At 39.8% G+C, this 23,131-nt stretch overlaps 3 protein-coding genes across 4 annotated transcripts in view; 2 read left to right on the top strand and 1 right to left on the bottom strand.

Annotated features, from left to right (window-relative positions):
* Positions 1–1,625: 1,625 nt before the first annotated feature.
* Positions 1,626–14,945, top strand: TAF5 (TATA-box binding protein associated factor 5; the record flags this gene model as incomplete). Its single annotated transcript, XM_082854309.1, has 11 exons — positions 1,626–2,184; positions 4,095–4,332; positions 7,568–7,883; positions 8,660–8,823; positions 8,931–9,066; positions 9,759–9,879; positions 10,647–10,776; positions 12,483–12,647; positions 13,406–13,583; positions 14,212–14,389; positions 14,715–14,945. The coding sequence occupies 11 exons, from the start codon at positions 1,626–1,628 to the stop codon at positions 14,930–14,932; spliced, it is 2,403 nt and encodes an 800-aa protein (XP_082710435.1). The 3' UTR covers positions 14,933–14,945.
* An 814-nt stretch (positions 14,946–15,759) lies between these two features.
* Positions 15,760–21,096, bottom strand: ATP5MK (ATP synthase membrane subunit k). Its single transcript, XM_082853943.1, has 4 exons — positions 20,952–21,096; positions 17,407–17,502; positions 17,226–17,318; positions 15,760–15,862 (listed from the first exon to the last, which is right to left on the bottom strand). Exons 2-3 carry the CDS (start codon positions 17,491–17,493, stop codon positions 17,229–17,231), a joined length of 177 nt encoding a protein of 58 aa, XP_082710069.1. The 5' UTR covers positions 17,494–17,502; positions 20,952–21,096; the 3' UTR covers positions 15,760–15,862; positions 17,226–17,228.
* A 121-nt stretch (positions 21,097–21,217) lies between these two features.
* PDCD11 (programmed cell death 11) overlaps positions 21,218–23,131 on the top strand; it is a 41,728-nt gene continuing 39,814 nt past the window's right edge. For both annotated transcript variants that reach the window (XM_082854386.1, XM_082854385.1), the window contains exons 1-2: positions 21,218–21,302; positions 22,628–22,746. In XM_082854386.1, the coding sequence (XP_082710512.1) occupies positions 22,648–22,746 (99 nt within the window). In that variant the 5' untranslated portion in view covers positions 21,218–21,302; positions 22,628–22,647. The remainder of the gene's footprint in view (positions 21,303–22,627; positions 22,747–23,131) is intronic.

Genomic DNA, 23,131 nt, shown 5'->3' with positions numbered 1-23,131 from the left:
AAGAAACCTTGGCTGAAGTCCCAACCCAGACTCTTTGGCACTTAAGACACAAAGCCAGGTAAAAAGTTAGACTCCACGGAAGGAAACGGGGTGGCTGTACTTTTGTAGTCCCAGTATTTGGGCTTCAGCTGTACAGATGGATCCAGTTCCTAGGACCTGATTCACGAGACTGATGTATGCATCAAGATGTTAATTTACTATTCATAATGGGTAAAACATCTTTCCAGGGAATTATAAATACACCTGGGCTTGTTATTCATGGCATTTCTCATCTAAGTTCTCAATTAATTACCAATTAATTACATATCAATTAGTGAATACCGAGTTAGAAAAATTAGTTGAATGATCATGAGGAAAAGGATTAATTTCCTCATCTCTTTAGTGTTATCATCCGATTTCAGTTTTTCTCTTGGCCACTGATTAAATGCTAACCAATTCTTGCTCATCTCCCCGCCACTCTCTACTCCCTGCCCCTCCCCATGTTTCACAACCTTACATTATGTCAAATTAGATTAGTTTTATATTTCAGTCTTGAGATAACCAGGAACATCATGATTGGACTTTCTTATCAAACATTTGCAGGACATCTCTTTAGGTTGGTTAAGTAAAAATAACCAATAGTTATTACATGTTAGGTATCATATATGCATTATCTCATTTAATCCTCACACAACTCTATGAGGTAGGTACTATTATTGTTCCTATTTTAGAAGTTGGGCAACTGGGGTAGTGTAAGTTAAGTAACTTGCTCCAGGTCATTCAGCTAGTAAGCAGGGTCAAAGGAAGCCAGTAAGACCTCAAAACCAACAACCCGAATAACTGCTAGATTTTCCCCGTGTCCTAGGCTCACTTTTCTTGTCTGCACCTATCTCACAGCGTTGTGAGATTCAAACGAGATAAAATATGCAGCAGGTTTTTAAACCTATGAAGCGTATTGCAAAATGGCACAGACTATTTTAAAATATACAATTAAAATGCAGTCTATTTGTAATAATGGGTAACATAGCACGATTACAGAACATATACATTTCACAATCACAAAATTCAGGTCCTTAAAAACTTTTTATTGAAATATAACATACATGCTGTAAAGCTCACAAAACGTAAGCGTGCAGCTCAATTAATTTTTACAAAGCATAAATTGAAAAAAAACAAGTAACCGCCACCCAGATCAAAACATAAAACTTTACCAGTATCTCAGAAGCCTCCCTGTGGTAAATAGTATATGCTTTTAAATTAAAGACCTGGATTCGAATCTTGATCTGGCATTTTGTCTTTAGGTCTTGGTGAGTCATCTGTAACGTGAAGATAATAGTACCTTAAAAAACTGTTGAATTAAAGGTCACAAAATGTAAAATGTCTATCGCAGTGCCTGAATATATCTGGTCTATAATAAACGTAATTATTATCGGGCAAAAGCACGAGGCAGTCGCCAACTCTCACTTCCTGTCTTTTTGTCACTCACTTTTGAAAGTTGCTCTTGCTCCTATTCCTTTTTCTTCTCCTTTCTCGCCCCTCCTACTGCCGTAAATAGCCCTCAAGAGCTGTCGTAAAATGTTCCTCCCCGCCCTCCATGTGGCGAAAACGCAATCACGCTTGACGGCGCAAGGTGGCTCAGCCGCAAGATGGCGGCGCTGGCGGAGGAGCAGACGGAGGTGGCGGTCAAGTTAGAGCCTGAGGGACCGCCGACGCTGCTACCTCCGCAGACGGGGGACAGCGCTGGCGAGGGTGGCGGCGGCACAACCAACAACGGCCCCAACGGCGGCGGTGGGAACGTTGCGGCGTCGTCGTCGGCCGGCGGGGATGGTGGGACCCCCAAACCCTCGGTGGCTGTCTCCGCCGTTGCCCCGGCGGGGGCGGCCCCGGTGCCCGCCGCTGCTCCGGAGGCCGGCGCTCCCCACGACCGACAGACTCTGCTGGCCGTGCTGCAGTTTCTACGGCAGAGCAACCTCCGCGAGGCCGAAGAGGCGCTGCGCCGTGAGGCCCGGCTGCTGGAGGAGGCAGTGGCGGGCTCCGGAGCCCCGGGAGAGGCGGACGGCGCCGGCGCTGAGACGGCTAGCGCGCTTCTTAGTCGGGTCACCGCCTCGGCCCCCGGCCCTGCGGCCCCCGACCCTCCGGTCAGCGGTGCTTCGGGGTCCGCCGCCGTCTCGGGCTTAGCGACAGGTCCTGCGGCTCCGGGGAAAGGTGAGCCGCGGGGTCCCGGGGAGGCAGGGCCGGCACGAAGGGGAGCGAGCCGGGAAGGCAGAGGCTGGCAGGCCTGCACCTCTGCGGGCTTGTTTTGAATTTCCTGGGCCCGCCTCTAGGGCCACATGCCCGCCCCTTTCCCTGGTGCGCCGGCTGCGCAGTCAAACCCTCTTCCGAGCTGTCAGTTCCAGCGAGAGGCTGTGGAGAGCTGTTGAGCTGAGGGATGTATGGGGACGGTGGGCGCGGAGAGGCGGGGACTTCAGGCTTTTGGTCCCTTTCCTCTCATTTGGGCTCTTGAGCCTTGGGCAGGGATACATTAACACTAGCAATATTTGTACAGTTTTGTACTAACGTACTTTTACTATAAATACTTTGTTATGTATCTTACTTTTCTCAGTTCCACTGTGAGGTAGACAGTACCTCTATTTTAGAGATGAGAAAACAGACTGAGAAAGGCCAAGGGACTTGCTTTGGACACACAGCCAGGGAATGATGAATATAGTGTAGCCAGTCTTTCTCAAAATATAGGCTAACTAACATTGGTTTTAAATCTTTTAGAGGAATGCAGATTCTTGGGCGTCACTTCAGACTTAGTCAATCAGACCCTGTGCAGGTGGAGTCCGGGAATCTGCGTTTTAAAATAAATGCTTCCAAGGGGTACTGATGTAGGGCAAAGTTTGAGAATCATTCACTTAGGAACAGGCGTTGGGCAGACCTGAGTTCAGTTTCTGTCTCTATTGCTTTTACTTGTGTGATGCTGATTGTTATTCTTCCTAAGCTTGAGAGTTCTTTTTCCCTCTCTATTAAATGGGTTATTGTGAGATTTAGATATAATATATGTAAAATATCTGGCACTGATAAGTTTATGCTTAGGTATCCATCCCTGACACCTGAGGCTTCCCCCCTCCCCTTTTGTATTTATGAGACCTAATCTTTGCAGCGTTGCCAGAAATGAAGTATGAATATGTAGCATTGTAACCCATAAGTGGAAATGTATGCAAATGTGATTGAGAGGAATCTTTTGAATGCTGAATTTTGTGAATGAACTATAAGATGGATGAATTATGTTGTTGGTTATTTTGCTGTAATCTCTCATCTCTTCAGAAACTTGACCTAGTTTTTAGATTGTAACTCAGAAACCAGTAGGGAGGAAAAGAGGCCATCAGAGTAAACTTCTAAAGAACTTCTCTAAAATTTGTGCAGTAAAAAGCATAACAGTACTATAATTGCAACTTAAAAATTTCCAACAAACTCTGATTCGATTGACAGATGTATCACTGTTTGGGATTGAAATATTACAAATAAATACTCATGCTTTTTGCCTTGAAATGATGGTTATGGAAATTGTTTTAAGCATATAAAATAGATTTGCCTTTTGGAAATATAAATAAGGCAAGTCCTTCCCACCATTAACATGCTTATATTTTATAGGGAGTGATAGATGTACATATATGAAGGTAACAGGATAGGATGTGTTGCTGGACAGTTACAAAATATTTAGGTAGTTCAGAGAGCTGGAAATGTTACTCCAGGGCATAGCTTGGTGGTGGTGGGTGCCATTTGCACTGAGCCTTGAGAGAAGATTAAGATAATTGTTTGATTTGCACATACCATGTTTTATAAAATTTGTCTTTGAAATAAGGTACCTCTAGGAAAAATACTGAATCTTTCTGTTATTGATTTGAAAATTTTATTTTAAGATATGGACAAACCGAAGGAATTTTGGATGGGTGACTGAAACAAAGTGAATCCCATTAAAAGATTATGTGATTGAGTTGGGGAAGAGCGTTTGAGAGGAGAAGGACAAACATCTGAGAAACAATTCACCTCTGGACCTTAGCAAAACAGCCTTAGTCTCTTGGTGCATGTCAGGTCACTTTCCTGAAAGTTATTTTTCATTTTTTAAACAGTTGGAAGTGTAGCTGTGGAAGACCAGCCGGATGTCAGTGCCGTGCTATCAGCCTACAACCAACAAGGAGACCCCACAATGTATGAAGAATACTATAGTGGACTGAAACACTTCATTGAATGTTCCTTGGACTGCCATCGGGCAGAGTTATCCCAACTCTTTTATCCCCTGTTTGTACACATGTATTTGGAACTAGTCTACAATCAACATGAGAATGAAGCAAAATCATTCTTTGAGAAGTATGTGAATTTATGTATATATATAATATGTATATATAGCTATATATATATAATGAATACACGCATCTGTAACTACACAAATGTAAGATTGCAACTCAAAAAGTACTTTATGAAGGAGAGGTACCTGGTGCTATGAGAACCTAAAATGAGGGATTTGATCTAGTTGCAGAAGTCAGGGAAGGCTCCCAGAGGAAGTGATGCTTGAGGTAGGATCTGAAGATTGAACAGGAGTTAACCAGGGGAAGAGAAGAGGGAGAAGCATGTGTGACAGCTCTGTGGCAGGAAGGATCATGGTAGGTACAGAGATGAAAGGCAAGTGTGGCTGGAGCAGAGTGTGAGGGTGGGGTGTGGTACGACAGGAAGCTGGCCGGTTGATTAGGGGCTGGAGCAGGCGGTTCTTGGGCCATATTGAGGGTCTTTGTTTATCCTCAGAGCAGTAGGAGGTTGTATTGGATGGGATTAGATTTGGCTGAGATTCACCGAAAAGTCAAAACAATAGTGGCATAAATAAAAGTTTATTTTTACTTTTATCCTAAGAGCAATAGGAAGCTGTGTTAGGATTAGATTAGACTGAGAGTGACTGGACCCCAAACAGTAGAGGCTTGAATACGATAAAAGTTTATTTCTCTCTCTCGTGAATGTAGGCAGTCTAGGACTGGTATGGAGTCCTTGATTATCAAGGACCCAGGCTCTGTTGATTTTGTAGCTCTGACATCCTTGTCATGCATTTTCCACCTGTGGTACAAGGTGATTCTCTGGCTCTAAGAAATCATATCAGTGTTACAATCAGCAGGGAGGGCACACATCCTTCCTGGAAGTGACATATATTTCTCCCTTTTTTATGTCATTAGTCAATGGCCAAGGGAGGTAGGAAATATGGTCTTTACCTAGGTGTCTATGTGACAGCTAGTATTCAGGTGTTTTATTGTGGAGGAAGAAGGAAAAAAATGGATATTTGGGGACAGTGAGACATCTTTGCCAGAGAAGTCATTGAAGGACCATGTTATTATTAGATTTACATTTTGAAAGGACCTTTATGCAGTGGGGAAAACAGATGGTGGGGGACAGAGTGATTATAGATTGACCATTTTGGGGGTTATTGTACTGGTTCTCAACTGAAGGTAATATTATGCCTCCTTCCTCTGGGCTGTTTGAAACTGGAGGTGTTTTTGGTTGTCGTAATGACTAGGCTGGAGGATCAGGTGTCTTAGGGATTCCAAAAGTTCCAATACGTGCAGGTAGTCCCACTTAGCAACAAATTGTTTTGCCCCAAATACTAGTCGCAACCCTGTTGAGAAACACTGGACTAGGGTGTGATAGCGTTGGTGAAGGGAAGTAGACATATTCCTGAGGCACTTGGTGAGTGATTGGATATGGAGGTGTAAGGGAGATGAAAGTATAATTGATAATCCCTAGGTTTCTGGCTCCCCTGGCTGGATAGGGGTGCTCTTCACTGAGGTAGAAAACCCTAGAAGAGGACTGGTTTTGTCAGGTTGTAGAATAATCTTGAGTTCAGATTTGTTTATGTCTTTAACTTATTTAAGAGATGTCAAGTTGATAGATGGAGGATATATAAGGCTCTGAGCTTAGAGGAGAGGTAGGGACTGGAGCCATAAATTGGAGTGTGTGCAATATTGATGGATAGGGATGAGACTGTCTAGGAAGGAGTATGAAATAAGTCAATGGGAGGGCTAGGCCTGGACCTCAAGGAACTCCAGCATTTGGTGTAGAAGAGAAATAAAAGGAGTAGAAGAGATGACCAAGTAGAAGAGATATAAAAGGAGAGGCCAGAGAAGTAGGAAGAAAACCAGGAGAGTGTTAAGTTATAGAAGCCAAAGAAAAGGAGTGTTTAAGAAGGAGGCAGTGCTTAACAGTTTAAATGAGAGCTCTTTGGTACAAGCAATAGACCCAGAAGCTAGAACTTGTCAGGTAACAGAGGTAGTGGTAATAGAGGAACAATAGAACTCAGGACTCCTGGCTTTTGTGTCATTATATTCATTCATTATTCTACAGTGCCTAATAGAAAGTATATAAGGCAAATGTTCTGTAGCTCAGTGTTTCTGAAAGAAAAGATTACGGCTGATGGTGACAGAATTTCTAAGCTAATTTTTCTTACAGTACTGTCATCAAAAAACCTTCTCTTCCAGTCTCATGGTGTAGCCATCTTCTCACATAGGAAGCTGGAATATCGTAGGGGACTGACTTTCTGTGTCCTTGTCATGGACAGTCTCAGCCCTTGCCAGGACCCCATGCTCAGATGAACTTATTGGTGGCGACTAATACAACACCAAGAGGCTGAGATTTCTAATTTCATTCAAATCTTAGACAGAAACTCTTAATTCATGTCTTGATGAGTCATAATAGGGTAGCACAGGTAACAGTTTAGGAATCTATTGGCTGTGTGTCAGAGCTACAGTCCTAATACCTTATGTTTAATTTGTTTTCTAAATGTTTTTGCATTGCTTGCTGCTCTTTGTGAGTGTCAATATATGATCTTTACATTTTATTTTATTAGGATAATTAAGATTTGTAGAAACAAAAGTACATTTAAATTTAGTAATTGTCACCAAGGCTGAAAGCTTTATTTAATTGCCTTTGGTAATGGTGAGTAAATGGGAGTGCTCACTGTTTGATATCAACACGTTTGTTCTTTAGTCATGTTATTAAAGTACGGATATTTAATCTTTATATCTGGTATTAAGAATATGCGAAATCACTAAAAATGATGGGTTTTGTGAGAATGTCATGTGTTGATTATTGTTGAGAGGCTGGGTGATAGGTACACTGAATTCCTTATAATAGTTTCTACTTTTGTATGTGTTTGAAATTTCCCATAATAAAAAGTTTTAAAAAGTGAGTTTTGAGAGAGCATAAAATTTAGTAGAGCAAAGTTTCTAACATTTTCAAATGTCTACCAATGGTGGCATTCAAATGAGACTGTCTGCCAATGGTGGATAGCTTATCTTTCATTCATTTATGGTATTTATTTCAAATTCTCTTAAAATGTTTATGATGCGTTTTATTTCATTAGAGAATTAAATTGGTCATTTTTAGGATGAATTCAGAACTGAATTGTAATCATTTTGAAATGCGTTACTTCTTATCCTACAGCTTAGTCCACGATTATTCAGACTACTACGTTGAAAATATTCTGGGATGTTTATAAATATATGGGGGAGAGGCAGATCCCTTAACGATTACATTGAAAAATGACTTTTTAAAATCACTGAAACAGGTTCCATGGAGATCAGGAATGTTATTACCAGGATGACCTACGAGTATTATCTAGTCTTACCAAAAAGGAACACATGAAAGGGAATGAGACCATGTTGGATTTTCGAACAAGTAAATTTGTTCTGCGTATTTCCCGAGACTCGTACCAACTCTTGAAGAGGCATCTTCAGGAGAAACAGAACAATCAGATATGGAACATAGTTCAGGAGCACCTCTACATTGACATCTTTGATGGGATGCCGCGTAGTAAGCAACAGATAGATGCGATGGTGGGAAGTTTGGCAGGAGAGGCTAAACGAGAGGCAAACAAATCAAAGGTATGGGAATAAACCTAAGAACTATATAATGCAGATTATGAAAAATTGTAGCATTTCCATCTACATAATTTACACATTTTTCTTATAGCTAGTTTGGGAATAATATTACACTGTATACTAAGTTTCATGTTCTAAGGATGATGTATATATTAGTGAGAATTTGGGAATGGATGCATTTAACAGAACCCTGACTACATTGGCAGAAACAAGTAAGGGTTTTTTCTCACATAAAATGAATTAAAGCAGAAGGCCCTCCTAGGCTGGTGTGAGGGCTCCACAATGCCATCAAGGACCCTGGCTCCTTCTACTTTCTGCTCTGCCATCTTCAGAATGTGGCTTTCTTCATTGTGCTCACAGGTGGCTATTGCAGCGCCAGCTTTGCATCTGTATTCCAGGAAGGCAGAAGGGGGAGGATGAAAGACATACCTGCTGAATCTCTCCCTTTTTATCAGGAAAACAGTATTTTTTTCTAAAACACTACCCAGTATATCTGTGTGTACATCCATTGGCCAGAATGATATTATATGGCCATTGTATGGCTTCAAGGGAGCCCGGCAACAGAAATGATTTTATCTGAGCATACACTGCTGCTCCAACAAAATCAGGGTTCTGTTAGTAAGGAAGAAGGGGAGATTGGCTATTGGGTAGACAAGTACAGAATCTGCTTCAGGATATACATGACCCTGTTGTAATTGTGATTCCTCCTATCAAGATATGAAAAGGATGTATTAATGAACAAAAAAGTAATTTAAAAAATTGGCTCCTTTGACTTGTAGGTATTTTTTGGTTTATTAAAAGAGCCAGAAATTGAGGTGCCTTTGGATGATGAGGATGAAGAAGGAGAAAATGAAGAAGGAAAACCTAAAAAGAAGAAGCCTAAAAAAGATAGTATCGGATCCAAAAGCAAAAAACAAGATCCCAATGCTCCACCTCAAAACAGGTGAGGAAAAAAGCCTCAGGAACATGTGTGGAAGTTTAAGACAATGTTATAGATGGTTCAAGTTATTTAATATTCAGAGTAATTTCCAGTCTGTTTTTCTTTCACAGAATCCCTCTTCCTGAGTTGAAAGATTCAGATAAATTGGATAAGATAATGAATATGAAAGAAACCACCAAACGAGTACGCCTCGGGCCAGATTGTTTACCCTCAATTTGTTTCTATACATTCCTCAATGCTTACCAGGTTGGTAAAATGATTTGGCACTTTCTGGGAGAAAATTAAGAGTCATGAAAAACAGTGATTACCATTAAAAGTAACTTAGATGTCTTAACTAAAATGAAGATTTCTTCTTTAAACTCTTGATATAAATATGGCTTAAAGACAGCAGTTAGGAAAGGAGAATTGGACATTGCTCACAATAGATAGAAGGCAATGTTTAAAAGACCTTTAGCGACTTGTAGGTACCAGAATCTTGCTTGTATGTGTCCTTCATTTCACTGATCAGAATTCTGCTAGCCTTTGAAAAAGGAGGAAGCTATGTGGTTCATCTCTCTTGAACTTAAGTACTTATGTAAACTTAATATTTTTTATTAAGAATTCTTCATATCTTTATGTCTGTAAGCCTCTATAGACATAAGGCTTTATAATAGGCTGCTGAGGATATATTTAGTAAAGTACAAAAATGATTAACATTTGCTTTATATGATGCACTCCAAATTCAGAGGGCAAAAAGGGGTAAATGACATGTTCTCAAAGTAAGTGCTTTTGAACAGTTGATTTCAAAGGAGAATGAAATCTCAAATGATCTTTTATATGAGAAAAATAGCTATCATTATATATTCTCTAAGATGTGATTATAATTTTTTCCCTAAAACAGTATCATTTAGTGTGTGTGTGTGTATATTATATATACATATATATTTTTTAATTGGCAGGGCCTCACTGCAGTGGATGTCACTGATGATTCTAGTTTGATTGCTGGAGGTTTTGCAGATTCAACTGTCAGAGTGTGGTCTGTGACACCCAAAAAGCTTCGTAGTGTCAAACAAGCAGCAGGTAACTGAGATGACCTGTCAGGATATAAGCTCATTGTTAGTTTACACCAATCTTGATTCCAAGAAATATACAGAAGACATTGTGATCTTAGCAGAATTTCACTTGATTTTACTTTAAGTCAAAACGGCTAATAACATTGCCAACAGTGAAAAGTGCATTGGAGTGGCAATCAGGAGACTGGGGTGCTAGTCTGGTTTAATTTCACTGGTCCTCAGTTTTCTTATCTGTAGAATGAGGGCATTAGGCTAGAAAACTCCCTAAGGTTAAAAATCTAACAGTTTATGATTGTTTGCTTGTGAATTAAAAAAAAAAAAACCTTTAAATAGTGGGAGAGTACTTTCTGTTTTAGCCATAAAAATGGCTAAAATGAACTAAGACCAGGGTTACATTTTAAAGAAAGTTTCTTGCTAACTGTATTGTTAAACAAGATAATACATTTTCAATAATTTATTTTAATATTTCTGTAGTTTCCTTTTGTGAAACATGGTGATATAATGGATAAATTTGAGTTTCAGCCCTAGTTCCAACACTAAATAGCTGTGTGCACTCTGGCATATTATTAACTGTTCTGAACCTTATACACTGGGGATGATAGCACTTCTCTTATACACTGGGATGATAGCACCTAATTTAGAGGCATTAGCACAGTGGTTGGTATGTAGGAGGAACAGTTCAAATGTTAGTTCTTCTCCTGAACTGTGATGTAATTGCCTTAAAATGTTTTAATGAATGTACTTAAAAAAATTAACATTTCTGGACCATTTTAGATCTTAGCCTCATAGATAAAGAATCTGATGATGTCTTAGAAAGAATCATGGATGAGAAAACAGCAAGTGAGTTGAAGATTTTGTATGGTCACAGTGGGCCCGTCTATGGAGCCAGCTTCAGTCCAGATAGGTAAAATACAAACAAAAAAATTAAATACTGCTGTATTACATTGAGATTATATGAAAGTTAACTACTGGGAACATTATGAGAATGTTGGGGAAAATTCCTTTAGAAAAATCTTGTGGTTGCCTGTCATTCATTATCTTTTTTTAAATTTTTTATTTATTATTTTTTTTGTGGTACGCGGGTCTCTCACTGTTGTGGCCTCTCCCGTTGCGGAGCACAGGCTCCGGACGTGCAGGCTCAGCGGCCATGGCTCACGGGCCCAGCCGCTCCGCGGCATGTGGGATCTTCCCAGACCAGGGCACGAACCCGTGTCCCCTGCATCGGCAGGCAGACTCTAAACCACTGTGCCACCGGGGAAGCCCCATTATCTTTTATTATTACTATTTTTTTGTAGAGAATTATTTTATTATCCTTTAAAAATTTTTTTAAATTCATTTTTATTGGAGTATAGTTGCTTTACATTGTTGTGTTAGTTTCTGCTGTACAGCAAAGTGAATCAGCTATATGTATACATGTATCCCCTTTTTTGGATTTCCTTCCTATTTAGGTCACCACAGAGCACTGAGTAGAGTTCCCTGTGCTATACAGTAGGTTCTCGTTAGTTATCTATTTTATACATAGTAGTGCGTTATCTTTTAGCATCTTGCCCTCTGCTGATTTATCTTGGGGTACTAGTGTATAATACCCAAATTTACAGAATCAGGATACATAGCTTCAGTGTTTGCTGGTTATAAAAATCAACTTTAGTTTTGTGTAACTCCAGTAGGGGTTGAATTGCTTCTTTGGGTTCTTTCTTTGGGTTTTGTGGCTACTGCTGTCTTCTGTCATCTCCAAATTCACAACAGATTACTGATATTAAAGGCATATTACCTATCAATTGAAGATTTATCTTTGTATAATCAAAAGAACTAAGAGAATACTGAAAAGGGAATTTGAAAGCCACAAATATGTGTTTGCCTATTTTTCATGATCTCTAACATTCTGTAGAAATGCAGGGAGGGTATTTTGTTATCATAATACCATCTGTATCTTATTTTATAGATAATAGCTTTCAAACCATCAAGATTTTTATCCTTACGAAACTTTGAGAATGAGGATTTTTGTTATTTTATAGGATTTAGCCAGATGGTACATTTTTACTTGAGGGAAACTTCTGAGTTCATTGAAAACCATAGTACTTTCTGAGTAGTTCAGCTTTTCTGTTCATTCCTGAAGAAGGCAGAGTATTATTCTCGCGTCTATAGTGTTTTTTGTTTTGGCTTTTTTTTTTTTTGGTCCAAAAGATGTTTACTTTTAAATTCTTACACAACTTTTACAGGATATGAAAATAGCATCTCCATTTTAAAGTAAAAAATTAAGTTTTAAGTGACATATCGCATTTCTTAGAAGCCTTTCTTAGGTGACCTTATTTGATCATACTTTTTGTCATTACCTCTTCGGTATTTTTTTTTTTCAAAGAACTGTGATTTTCCTCTTAATAGATGTTTTTAAAATAATCTAGCCTCATTCAGTAGGTGCTCGGTAGATGTAGAGTGTCACAGCTAACATTAGTACTTTCAACTCGTTATCTACTGTGAATTTCATGTATAAATTAAAAGTGAGATGCAGCATGTCAGTTAGCTATGTTTAATATATACAAATGTACAGAGAAACTGGACAGGTAACTAAGTTATTCTAGGAATCGAATGTACTACCTTCTCTTCTCTCAGGAACTACCTGCTTTCCTCTTCAGAAGATGGAACTGTTAGATTGTGGAGTCTTCAAACATTTACCTGCTTGGTGGGATATAAAGGACACAACTATCCAGTGTGGGACACACAGTTTTCTCCATATGGATATTATTTTGTGTCAGGGGGCCACGACCGAGTAGCTCGGTAAGAACATTATGAGCTTAGGACTGGGCCTATTCAAGGAACAGAATGGTTTCTTGTTGGGAATTAGAAACTCCAGCCAAACTCATTTTTGCTTCGGTTATTCAGGATCAACATTTTGAGAACGTCAGCATTTATAGGTCCTTATATGAAAACGAATTTGGGACAGGAATATTACTATGTCTGCAATTATGTCTATACCAAGAGTCCATGCCCTCCCCTTCCCCAACCGGATGCTAAACCTTGTCTTTTAGAACCACTGTGAGCACGTTTATTTCCCTGTCATCTCCTTAGAAGTTGAGGATGAGGTGTCTTGGGTTAGAAACTAATTATGTGGTGGCCAAAACTAGGGAAAAATACTCTTCTATAAGTTAGACTAGGAGTTGGAGTGGGGGGTGTACATACAGAGAACTAAAGGATTATAGAATTAAAAATTTTTTGTACCGTGTCAATTAGTTTTTCTTAAGAATGTTTAGGGAGTTCCCTGGCAGTCCAGTGGTTAGGACTCTGCGCTTTCACTGCTGAGGGCACGAGTTCAATCCCTGGTCAGGGAACTAAGATCCCGCAAGCTGCACTGCGGCCAAAAAAAAAAAAAAAAAAAAAAGAATGTTAGGCTCAGTCATTCCATCTGCTTTCCCTCAGGTAACTAGTGAGTGGGACCCATTTGGAGCTAACAGTTCACATGGTTGTTTCTATATTGATTTTGGCATTTCACAGTTAACTAATTACCTTCTTTTGTTTTCAATAATTTTTTTTAAAAGGCTCTGGGCTACAGATCACTATCAGCCTTTAAGGATATTTGCTGGCCATCTTGCTGATGTGAATTGTACCAGATTCCATCCCAATTCTAATTATGTTGCTACGGGCTCTGCAGACAGAACTGTGCGGCTCTGGGATGTCCTGAATGGGAACTGTGTAAGGATCTTCACTGGACACAAGGTATTTTATACCTTCATTATTCCAGCGCACAAGGTTCTTTTGAGATAAAAATAGTTTAAAAATTAACCAGATGGATGGACCTAGAGTCTGTCATACAGAGTGAAGTAAGTCTGAAAGAGAAAAACAAATACCATATGCTAACACATATATGGAATCTAAAAAAAAATGGTTCTGATGAACCTAGGGGCAGGACAGGAATAAAGACGCAGACGTAGGGAATGGACTTGAGGACATGGGGAGGGGGAAGGGTAAGCTGGGATAGAGTGAGAGAGTAGCATTGACATATATACACTACCAAATGCAAAACGGGGAGTGGGAAGCAGCTGCACAGCACAGGGAGATCAGCTCGGTGCTTTGTGACCACTTAGAGTGGTGGGAGGCAGGCGTAAGAGGGAGGGGATATGGGGATATATGTATACATATAGCTGATTCACTTTGTTATACAGCAGAAACTAACACAACATTGTAAAGCAATTATACTCCAATAAAGATGTTAAAAAAAAACTAACCAGTGACACATTTTAAAGATACTATTCGCACCACTAAACTTTATAATTCTAATTTTTGTCTTATTTTCTTAGGTATTTTTAACCCTATTTTTGATTCTTTCCATGGACTTCTTTTCTAGGGACCAATTCATTCCTTGACATTTTCTCCCAATGGGAGATTCCTGGCTACAGGAGCAACAGATGGCAGAGTACTCCTTTGGGATATTGGACATGGTTTGATGGTTGGAGAATTAAAAGGCCACAGTGATACAGTCTGTTCACTTAGATTTAGTAGAGATGGTGAAATTTTGGCATCAGGTAAATGACTAGATATGGCTTTGTGGTAAAGGGTCAATGGTATATTTAAAGGAAGCACTGAATGACCATTGCAAAATTAAGTCCTGTTGTTTTCTAAGTTTTGCTTCTCCTTAGCCACGATTCCAGATTGTTACCCTATATGTATGTTGACCTCTCAGGTTAAAACTACTGCTTGAAGTGCTTCTTTAGAGGGAATAATAGTTATTAATCAAGTTAGATTTTTTTCACCAGAAATAAAAAGTAAATGCATAAAGCATACTTGACAGAATCTCAGAATCTAAATAAGGCAGATGCTACTAAATGGTTTCCTTTGATTTCCCCTTAGGTTCAATGGATAATACAGTACGGTTATGGGATGCTATCAAAGCATTTGAAGATTTAGAGACTGATGACTTTACTACAGCCACTGGGCACATAAATTTACCTGAGAATTCACAGGAGTTATTGTTGGGAACATATATGACCAAATCAACACCAGTTGTACACCTCCATTTTACTAGAAGAAACTTGGTTCTAGCTGCAGGAGCTTATAGTCCGCAATAAACCATCGGTATTAAAGACCTTTGGAAGCTACTGTTTGAAAAAGGGAGACTAAAAGCAAATACCTCAGTGATTAATATTTAAGCTACAAAGAATGTTTTGTCTATATGGATCTGGAAGTATGCTGCTTGGAAAATCTGAACAGGATAGTTCCACATTTCTATAGCAACCACATTTAACTAATTTCCGTTAGTTGAATAAGAGGTATTATGTTCATGGAGGGGACATTTATGGTGCTTTGGATTTTGTGGAAACTATGCATCGCCTGTTCAAATGCTATTTTAATTTATTATGTTTAGAAAAAAATCAGTTGATTTCAGTAATTCATCCTGCTTCAAGGTTCAAATTGAGTAATATAATACCATCCTGAATTTTAGCTGAAGAATTCTATGAGCATGTATGTTCCTGCTGTAAAAATGTAGTTACTGTATGGCACTCAAGTACTATGTTAAATGATCCACTAGCATTTTTGCTTGGCTCATGATTAGTGGAATGTACGTTAACTGCGTAGGGTGAACTACAATTACTTTTTGAGAAACAGATGAAGTACAACCATCCATTGACATCTGAATTTATACCGGTTGGACTGAGTGCACGCAAACACTCTATAAACCAGGTGAAGAAATTAACTTCCATGTTCTACTTCAGCTAAAATGGCTACATACAACCTAGTACACTTGAAGTCAGACATTTCAATTGCTTACCTCCAGTACTGAGCCTTGCTTTGGGAAACTAAAAGATTTAGACCAAGTCACTGCCAGTTTTTTGCCTTTGTTGCATTTTGTACAGTTTTTATATTTTTGATATCTTGTAAATAAAGACAACCAGCTTTTCCAGGTTCATAATTTATTGTACAAATTGGGTATCACATGATGAGCTGACATTAGCTTCTTCAGGCATGGGAACTTAACAGATGACGTACAGTTGAGAATCCTATAAACAAAACAAAAATTGTTTAGACACCAATGTGTTCAACTCTACTTTTAAGACATTCAGTAATTACTAGTACAAGACTATCCGTGAACCCCCCTGAAATTGAATGCAAATTCATTAGATTCTCAAAGGAGTCAGTAACCCCCCAAAATTTAGGTGTCTCTCAGCTTAATAAAATTTAACACTCCCCCTTTAACAAAAGAGCTGCCAATAATTCAGTATGATGCTAAATGTATACCATTAGAAAAGCCTAGTACATAGAGTAACATCTTTTTTCATAAAGTAGTATTTTAAACAGTAGAAAACAAGGAGGGTGGTATTATCCCCATTGTAAAAACAAAGTTAGGAGGAACCTAACATGAAAAATTGGGCAAAAAACTACCTGTTTGTCAGGAACAAGCCATGGACCACTGCATTCTGGGATATGCAGTCAGTCCCTTAAGGTCAATAGTTTTGTGACTGGAAAAGTTTTTAAGAGGAGAGGAAAAAATTTTCTGTCATGGAGGGCTACATTAGATAAAGATCAGGGTTTTGGGTTTTCTGCACCTCATCTACCACCAACACAACAAATATTTACTCAAGCAAGGGCAAATGGGGGTTGGGTGGCACTATAAGAAGAAAATGAAGTCTAGGGGGATTTAAGGAAAAGACAGAATGGCTTACATAAAAATTGAAACTAGCAAAAACCAAGATATATTTGCAACTGATTTAAAAGGCTGGTTAATAACTATTAAGAGAGCTTATACAAGAGAGAGAAGGTCTTCACAAAGATGAAGTCCCAAATGTTAAATGAGAAGAACACAGAGAATGTTAAGAAAAATACAAGTGGTAAACAAATGGAAAAAACATACAACTTTATCAAAAAGAAATTATTTTTACTCATCAAATTAACAAAAATCAGAAACTGATGTTATTCAACACTGCCTGGGGAAGAAAGCTAGGCGCCCCACAACCCTCTGGGAAAGCGCTTCACCTTAAGAAAACAATCACAGATACAAACACTTCATGCTCAAAGGCATTCATTGTAATGTTATTTATATTAAGAAAAAATTCTAGTAGGAGACATTTCCTCTGTGAAATAAATCATATACCCATGAGCACTCATGCATTCAAATTATAGAGAACATGCATGTTATAAGATAAAATTACAGATATGGATCATAGCCACTGGAAACCAAACAAATATATTAAAAAAGAGCTAAACTGAAATGTTAACGAAAATTGTCAGGGTAATGGGGACATGGACAATATTTTTCTTTTTTCTTGATTGTAATAAATTTTGAACACTATACTTGTATAGTGGGGGGGACCCCTAAGATCAAACTGGCAAAGTTATATAAAGTTTCAAATGTTAATTTCTTACCATTTATGTTGCTTTCACAGCTGGAGTTTTTTTAGACCTTAACTTAAAGTATAAAACTATCAAAGCAATACCTCCATATGTGGCCAGTACACACTGAAAAAGAAAGGAAAAAGTAAACAAGAGTTGTTGTCACATCTATCTTATTCTAAAACAACTGCTTAGAGGTATCATTAATACTTACATTCATTCTCCCTGTGAGAGTGTAAGAGTTGAAATATTTTTTGATACCAGTGAATTGGTACTGGGCATCAGTTTCTGGACCTGCCATGATTTCAATCTTTTAAAAAAAGAAAGAAAGCAACAAATTGGTTTGGATGCAATTTAAAAGAAAAAAAATTTTAATTAAAAAATTCAAAAAAATTCATTGCATATAAATGTTGTAAATTTTATGTATGCCTCACCCAACAAAGCAGCAGCAAAACGGTGGAAAAAACCTTGCTGATACGAGAAACGTTTGGAAGGAGGACTTTATCTTGGTTGTTATCACACAACACTCCAGAATATATATCAAATCACTCGGCACAGGAAGAGAACACAGTAGTCTTTAAGTCCATCCTCTGACTCAATATTGGTTGATGTTTTCATTCCTGGCTCTATCTATACCACAGTACACTGTACCTGGAATTAATCAGTTTTAAGACTAGCTGAAAGCTGGAGCTTGTGATACTTTTCAAAGTTCCTCAGAGGGGTAACCACCAACTAAACAGCTCACCTTGCAACCCCTCTTTTTACAGTTTTTCTTATAAATTTAGGACCTCCATGGGAAGGGGGAGAAGGGATCATTTACTAAATAGAGTTGATACATACTAACTATTGGTGTGTGTGTGTGGGGAGCTGAAATCCTTACTCCTTACACCAAAACAGATCAAAAGATTTAAATGTAAAAGTGAAGCCAAGATATCCTGAAGAACACATGGGCAAATATTTTAATCATCTTAGGGAAGGGAAAATATAAAGGTGGCCAAATGCAAAAAGGTGAAACATACATCACCTAATGATCAAAGAAATGTAAAATGAGACCAATATTTAGCCATCAGACTACAAAGATAAATTTATGATAATTAGCAGTAGTAGTGGGAATGTGGGAAAATAAGGATTCTCTCTGTTGCCTGGAGGGAGTGTAAACTGGTACAACCTTCCTAATACGCAATTCTTCTGCAACAGCTATCAAATTAAAAACTTAGCATACCCTTTTACCTAGCTGGTTCATTTGTTTGCCAGGAATTTATCCTTATAGAAATATTACAAAGTAGAAACGTATAGTATGGTTCAAGGATGGTAAATGAAATACAGTTTATGAGAATAAGTAAGAACTAGAAGTCCGTCTACAGAAGACTAATAAGTGATGGTTTTCACTGAAGGAAACAGAATGCAGGGAGATCTTTATATATAGACATGGAATGATGTCCCCATGCACGCAGATCTTTATGTACTGACATGGAAACACGTCCCAATGTCATGTTAAATATTTAAAAAATCCTATTTCTGGACATTATAGAGCACATCAATGGTTCTCAAAGTCTGGTCCCCACACTGTCACTATTCATGGAAACTTGTTAGAAATGCAAATTCTCAGGCCTATTTAATCAGAAGGACCTGAGTCCCAACAATGTTTTTTTTTTTTCCCAACAATCTGTTTTAATATGCCCTCTAAGTGATTCTGTTGTATGTTAAAAGTTTGAAAAACACTGCAGTAACAGAAACAAAACGAGATGCTAATTAGTAATTATATTGGGAAAAAACCCTGGAAGAATATATAGCAAACTTTAAAACGGGGTTACAGCTATAGAACCTATATATTTCACAAAGGCGTGTATTTCTTTTATAATATAAAATAGTAAAGGCACATTCAAAGGTCACCAGAACAACACTCGAAAATTCGTCTGTATGACCGCCTATCTACCACGACCGACGCCACGCCGAGTCGATTGGCAATATAAACGAGCCGGTCGAGGTCCGGTCGAGATTGGTAGGCAGTGGCAGTGACTCAGTTGGCTCTTGATGAAATGGAAGCGGGAGAGACCTGCGAGGACGTTGTTGCTATGGAAACTGGCACTCTCCAGTTTACCATTCAAAGGCCTTCAGAGGCATTCACGTGCATAGAATTGGCAATGAAACTTTGGACAAATGACCTTAATTTTGAAAACTGTTTCAAGAAAGTTCTTGTAGCAATGAAGGATTCCAAACTTCCCTGGGCCACCTTAGGGGCCTTGGCCAGTTCAGGCCAAGTAGGAAAATCTCCATTAAAAGAAATCTTTGATATAGCTTTCATATTAATTGTTTTATTTTAGTAAACTTATTAAACACATGCTTTCCCATTCATCTTCAGAACAGATTTTTGGATTCTCATAGTATCAAGTAGGTTTCTCGGAGAAACCCTACAGAAAACAAGGGCTTAACTTTGTCCAATTATTAACTGATAATTCCCACTACCTTGTGTTTAACAAACATTTTCAGAAGGTGAAATGGTGTCCAACTGAAACAATATTAAGGTGATTTAAACTTCTCTCCGCACAATATAGAAGGAAGGCTGATGTTTGCAATATTACACAGAGGACTAATTCTGACTGCAAGGAAAGGCACAGTACAGGAACTGCAATTTAGTCTAGGTTGTAAAGAAAAACTCTTAAAAAACGCTGAGATGGAGAGGAAACTGAGATAAACTGGAGCAAAGCCTGCAAGCACTTGGGTCTGCTTCCTCAGCAAACTGCAGGTTACTTTTGGGCAAACATCAGGAATCCTTGTGTTAGATGGTACTTTGTGGAATAACTGAACTGAAACTTGCTTTCCTTCTGAGTCATACTTCAGTTTAGAAAGACATTAATGAAAAATACCTAGACTAAACTGTACTAATTGCTAAACTGTAGCCTATGGCAAAGTCTAAGCGACGGGGTCTTCGCTTGTTTCTAATTAAGCGGCGAACTGCTATTAAATATAATTAATCTTTCCACGTCTCTCTTCACCTGTAAAATGGGCACTTCAGAAACTACCCTCGCTACTTTCTGTTTCTCGGTACTGCTGTTGTGTCGGACCGGACACCTACCTGGATTGGTGAGATGACGCGGTAAAGGAGGCAAAGACGAGGGAGAACCGCTCACGTACCAGAAGCCGCCTCTTGCACTTAAAGGAGTTTACAGCTCTCTGTTCTGCCTACCTCCTAGGAAAGGCCTTCCCCACTGATCGAACAGATTGAAATCTAACCCGATTATCGCAGGCTCGGCGAAGCGCAGAAGGCGGGCTACACTCACTCGCGCTTGACAAAGGCTGCAGCGCAGCTAAAGGAGGCCTGGCTGGACAGCTTCCTAAGCACAGCTCAGTGCAAACAAACTGCTTTGGGCATACAGTGGGAAAGAGGTTAACATGACCAGAGAGGGTCAGAAGCCCGAGTTCTCATCCAATATTACGTCACTGGGTGACCTTGGGACACTCCCTTCGCTGCGGGCCTCATTTCTCTCCACTGGAAAATGCATTCTAAGGGCCTTTATAAACTGGGGGAAGGGGGCCTTTACCTCGCACCAAAGCTTCCCAGCCACCGTCCGAACCCTCACGCCCGGCCCTCATTTTCTCTAATTTCTTTTCCATTCACCATCACTCTCCCCGCCCCCCACGTCCCCCACCCAAAGCGAAGACCTCGCGCTGTGCCCGGACCAGGAAACGGTCGGATTCTAGGCCAGCCCCACAAAGCGGAGCCGCGAGGTCCGAGCCCGGGTTCCCCTCCACACCCACCTTCCAAAACGCACAGACCCCGCTGCAGGTGTCCTTCAGCTGACGAAGCTGCTCCTCTGCCCCGCCGGAAGAAGCCGCCTCCCCCGCAAACGTTCAACGGGCCTTACGGATTCGGCCCTCTGTGCCGACTGCCTACGGCTCTAAGTCCCGCCCTTCCGCTTCCTGTCTCTAAATCTCTCTCCCCCACCCCACCCCGCCCTATAGGACTCGGTACAGCAAACTAACGGAAGTAGGCTTTGAGCCCGCCTACGCTTCCGGAAGAGCCGAGTTGGGTTGCTGGTGTTCTGGACTCCGCGTGTGTGATTACAGTGGCTCGGCCTCCGAAGTAGAAGTGCTGGCGTCCCGGGGCTGGTGAGTGGGGGAAAAGGCGACAAGGGTGGAAACTTCGTGGCTTCCAGGTCTGTCCCAGGACTAGGTCCTCTGGATCCCTGCCATGCATCCGCAGTGCCGGGTGAGTGGTTGGGTTCCGAAGCCGGCTCTGCTGGAGTGGTCCCTGTGACGTCAGAATATGTCCCCAGGAAGTAGCTCAAGGCCCTTCTTTGTCGCGGGATCAGTTTACTCTTTGAAGCTTCAGTTTCACCCTGTCTGAAATGAGATTAAGGGTCAAATGCCTAGCAAACTGGACGGCATTGCTTGTTCTATTTCTACCAAACACATCCATTCCTGATTCCAACTCCTAGGCTCCCCCTAGGTCTTCACCTCTTTCACAGTCTCAAGCCTTTTTAGATTCCTATTCCCAAGTGTCTCTCAGAACCAACCCCTCCTATTTTCTATTCTCACTTATACCTATTCAGTAGTTCTGGTTCTCATGATTTCTCTGTTGTACTGCAGTTGAATCCTTGTACCCGGTGTACCTTCCTTCAGTCCTATCTCCCTGTCCAATCTATAGCCTGAAGTATATATATATTTTTGTTACTGTTCTGTCTTTCCCTCTTCTTAAGGCTCTGACTTGCCAAAGTGAACGTTAATCTATTCACACCTGATGAAAGATCTGACACAAAAAGCCCAACGTATCTTTTAAATTTTAACTCCAATTATTATGGTTTATTCACCTTGTAATCTAGTTGAACAATTCTTCAAAGAAAGGCAAGAGCAAGCTTTTGAGCAGCTTGACAGACATATTGCTGGCGCTTATCGAAATAATTGTTTTTTTCCTATTTCCATGCCTTTTCTCGTATTCCTTCTGTTTTTCCCTTTCCACCTGTCAAAATTTTATTAATCTTTTAACATTCAGCTCAAAAGCATCTTTTTTAGGAAGCTTTCCTCCTTTGCTGAAGCCTCATTATTTCCTACCTCCTTGTTGATAGTTTATAATCTGATTTGTATTTTAGATCCTTTGTGTAATTGTTTTATCTTCTTAAAAATGTGCGCATTCTTTGAAGGTAGGGGGTTATGTATTCTTCTGTGTATCTTTGACTTAACTGAAGCTGCTTAATGATATTTAATACATTGAAACTAACTTCTTTTGCTGGAGAAAAATGTGTGGACTTGTGGTTTTGAAGCAAAGACCTTTGGAAAGACGAATTATGGATTATCTGTTGCCTGGCATCAAACCATCCATTTCTTAGTCCTGAATGCTGTCCAGCACATTGGTGCTAGAAGGCTCTGTCTCTTGCCCGTTGATCACAACCTTGACACTAAGGATACAACTCACCAATTCTTTGCATTGTTTTTAGGACACCCAAACACGGTAACCATGGAAGAAAGCTTCCCCCGAGGGGGTACAAGAAAGACCCACAAATCAGAGAAAGAGAAAGCTTTCCAGCAGTCATTTGAACAAGACAACTTATTTGATGTAAGTGGTGTGCTTTTTTGATAAGACTCACTGAACACTTTCTCTCTAGTGTCCTTATGGAGAATGAGCCTTGTTTGAGAATGTGTGGTTTTCCAGATTGGATTCTTGTTGAAGTCAACTTTTATAAATTAAACTTGTTAGAGAGTCCATGCCACCACAAGACTATATCCTTTGAAGCATGGCATTTAATATTTGAGTTTGCAGTGCCGTTGTTTGTTTCTTTCTTTCTTTGGCCACATCACCCAGCTTGTGGGATCTTAATTCCCTGACCAGGGATCCAACCCGCGCCCTTGGCAGTGAAAGCATGGAGTCCTAACCACTGGACCACCAGAGAATTCCCTGTTTCTTATTCTTAGAAACTTACCATGTTGATTAAGGATGGAGA

The sequence above is a fragment of the Leucopleurus acutus genome (assembly GCF_964270905.1).
Source record: "Leucopleurus acutus genome assembly, chromosome: 14".
Classification (NCBI taxonomy): domain Eukaryota; kingdom Metazoa; phylum Chordata; class Mammalia; order Artiodactyla; family Delphinidae; genus Leucopleurus; species Leucopleurus acutus.
Note: the sequence above shows the minus strand (reverse complement) of the source record. Positions and strands in the feature narration are given on the sequence as shown.

Bases quoted from the DNA above. Each gene is read 5' to 3' on its own strand.
- ATP5MK (XM_082853943.1), bottom strand. From the start codon at position 17,493: ATGGCAGGTCCAGAAACTGATGCCCAGTACCAATTCACTGGTATCAAA. The intron at 17,319-17,406 runs GTAAGTATTAAT...TTTCTTTTTCAG, and splicing joins CTCTCACAGGGAGAATGAAT to TGTGTACTGGCCACATATGG.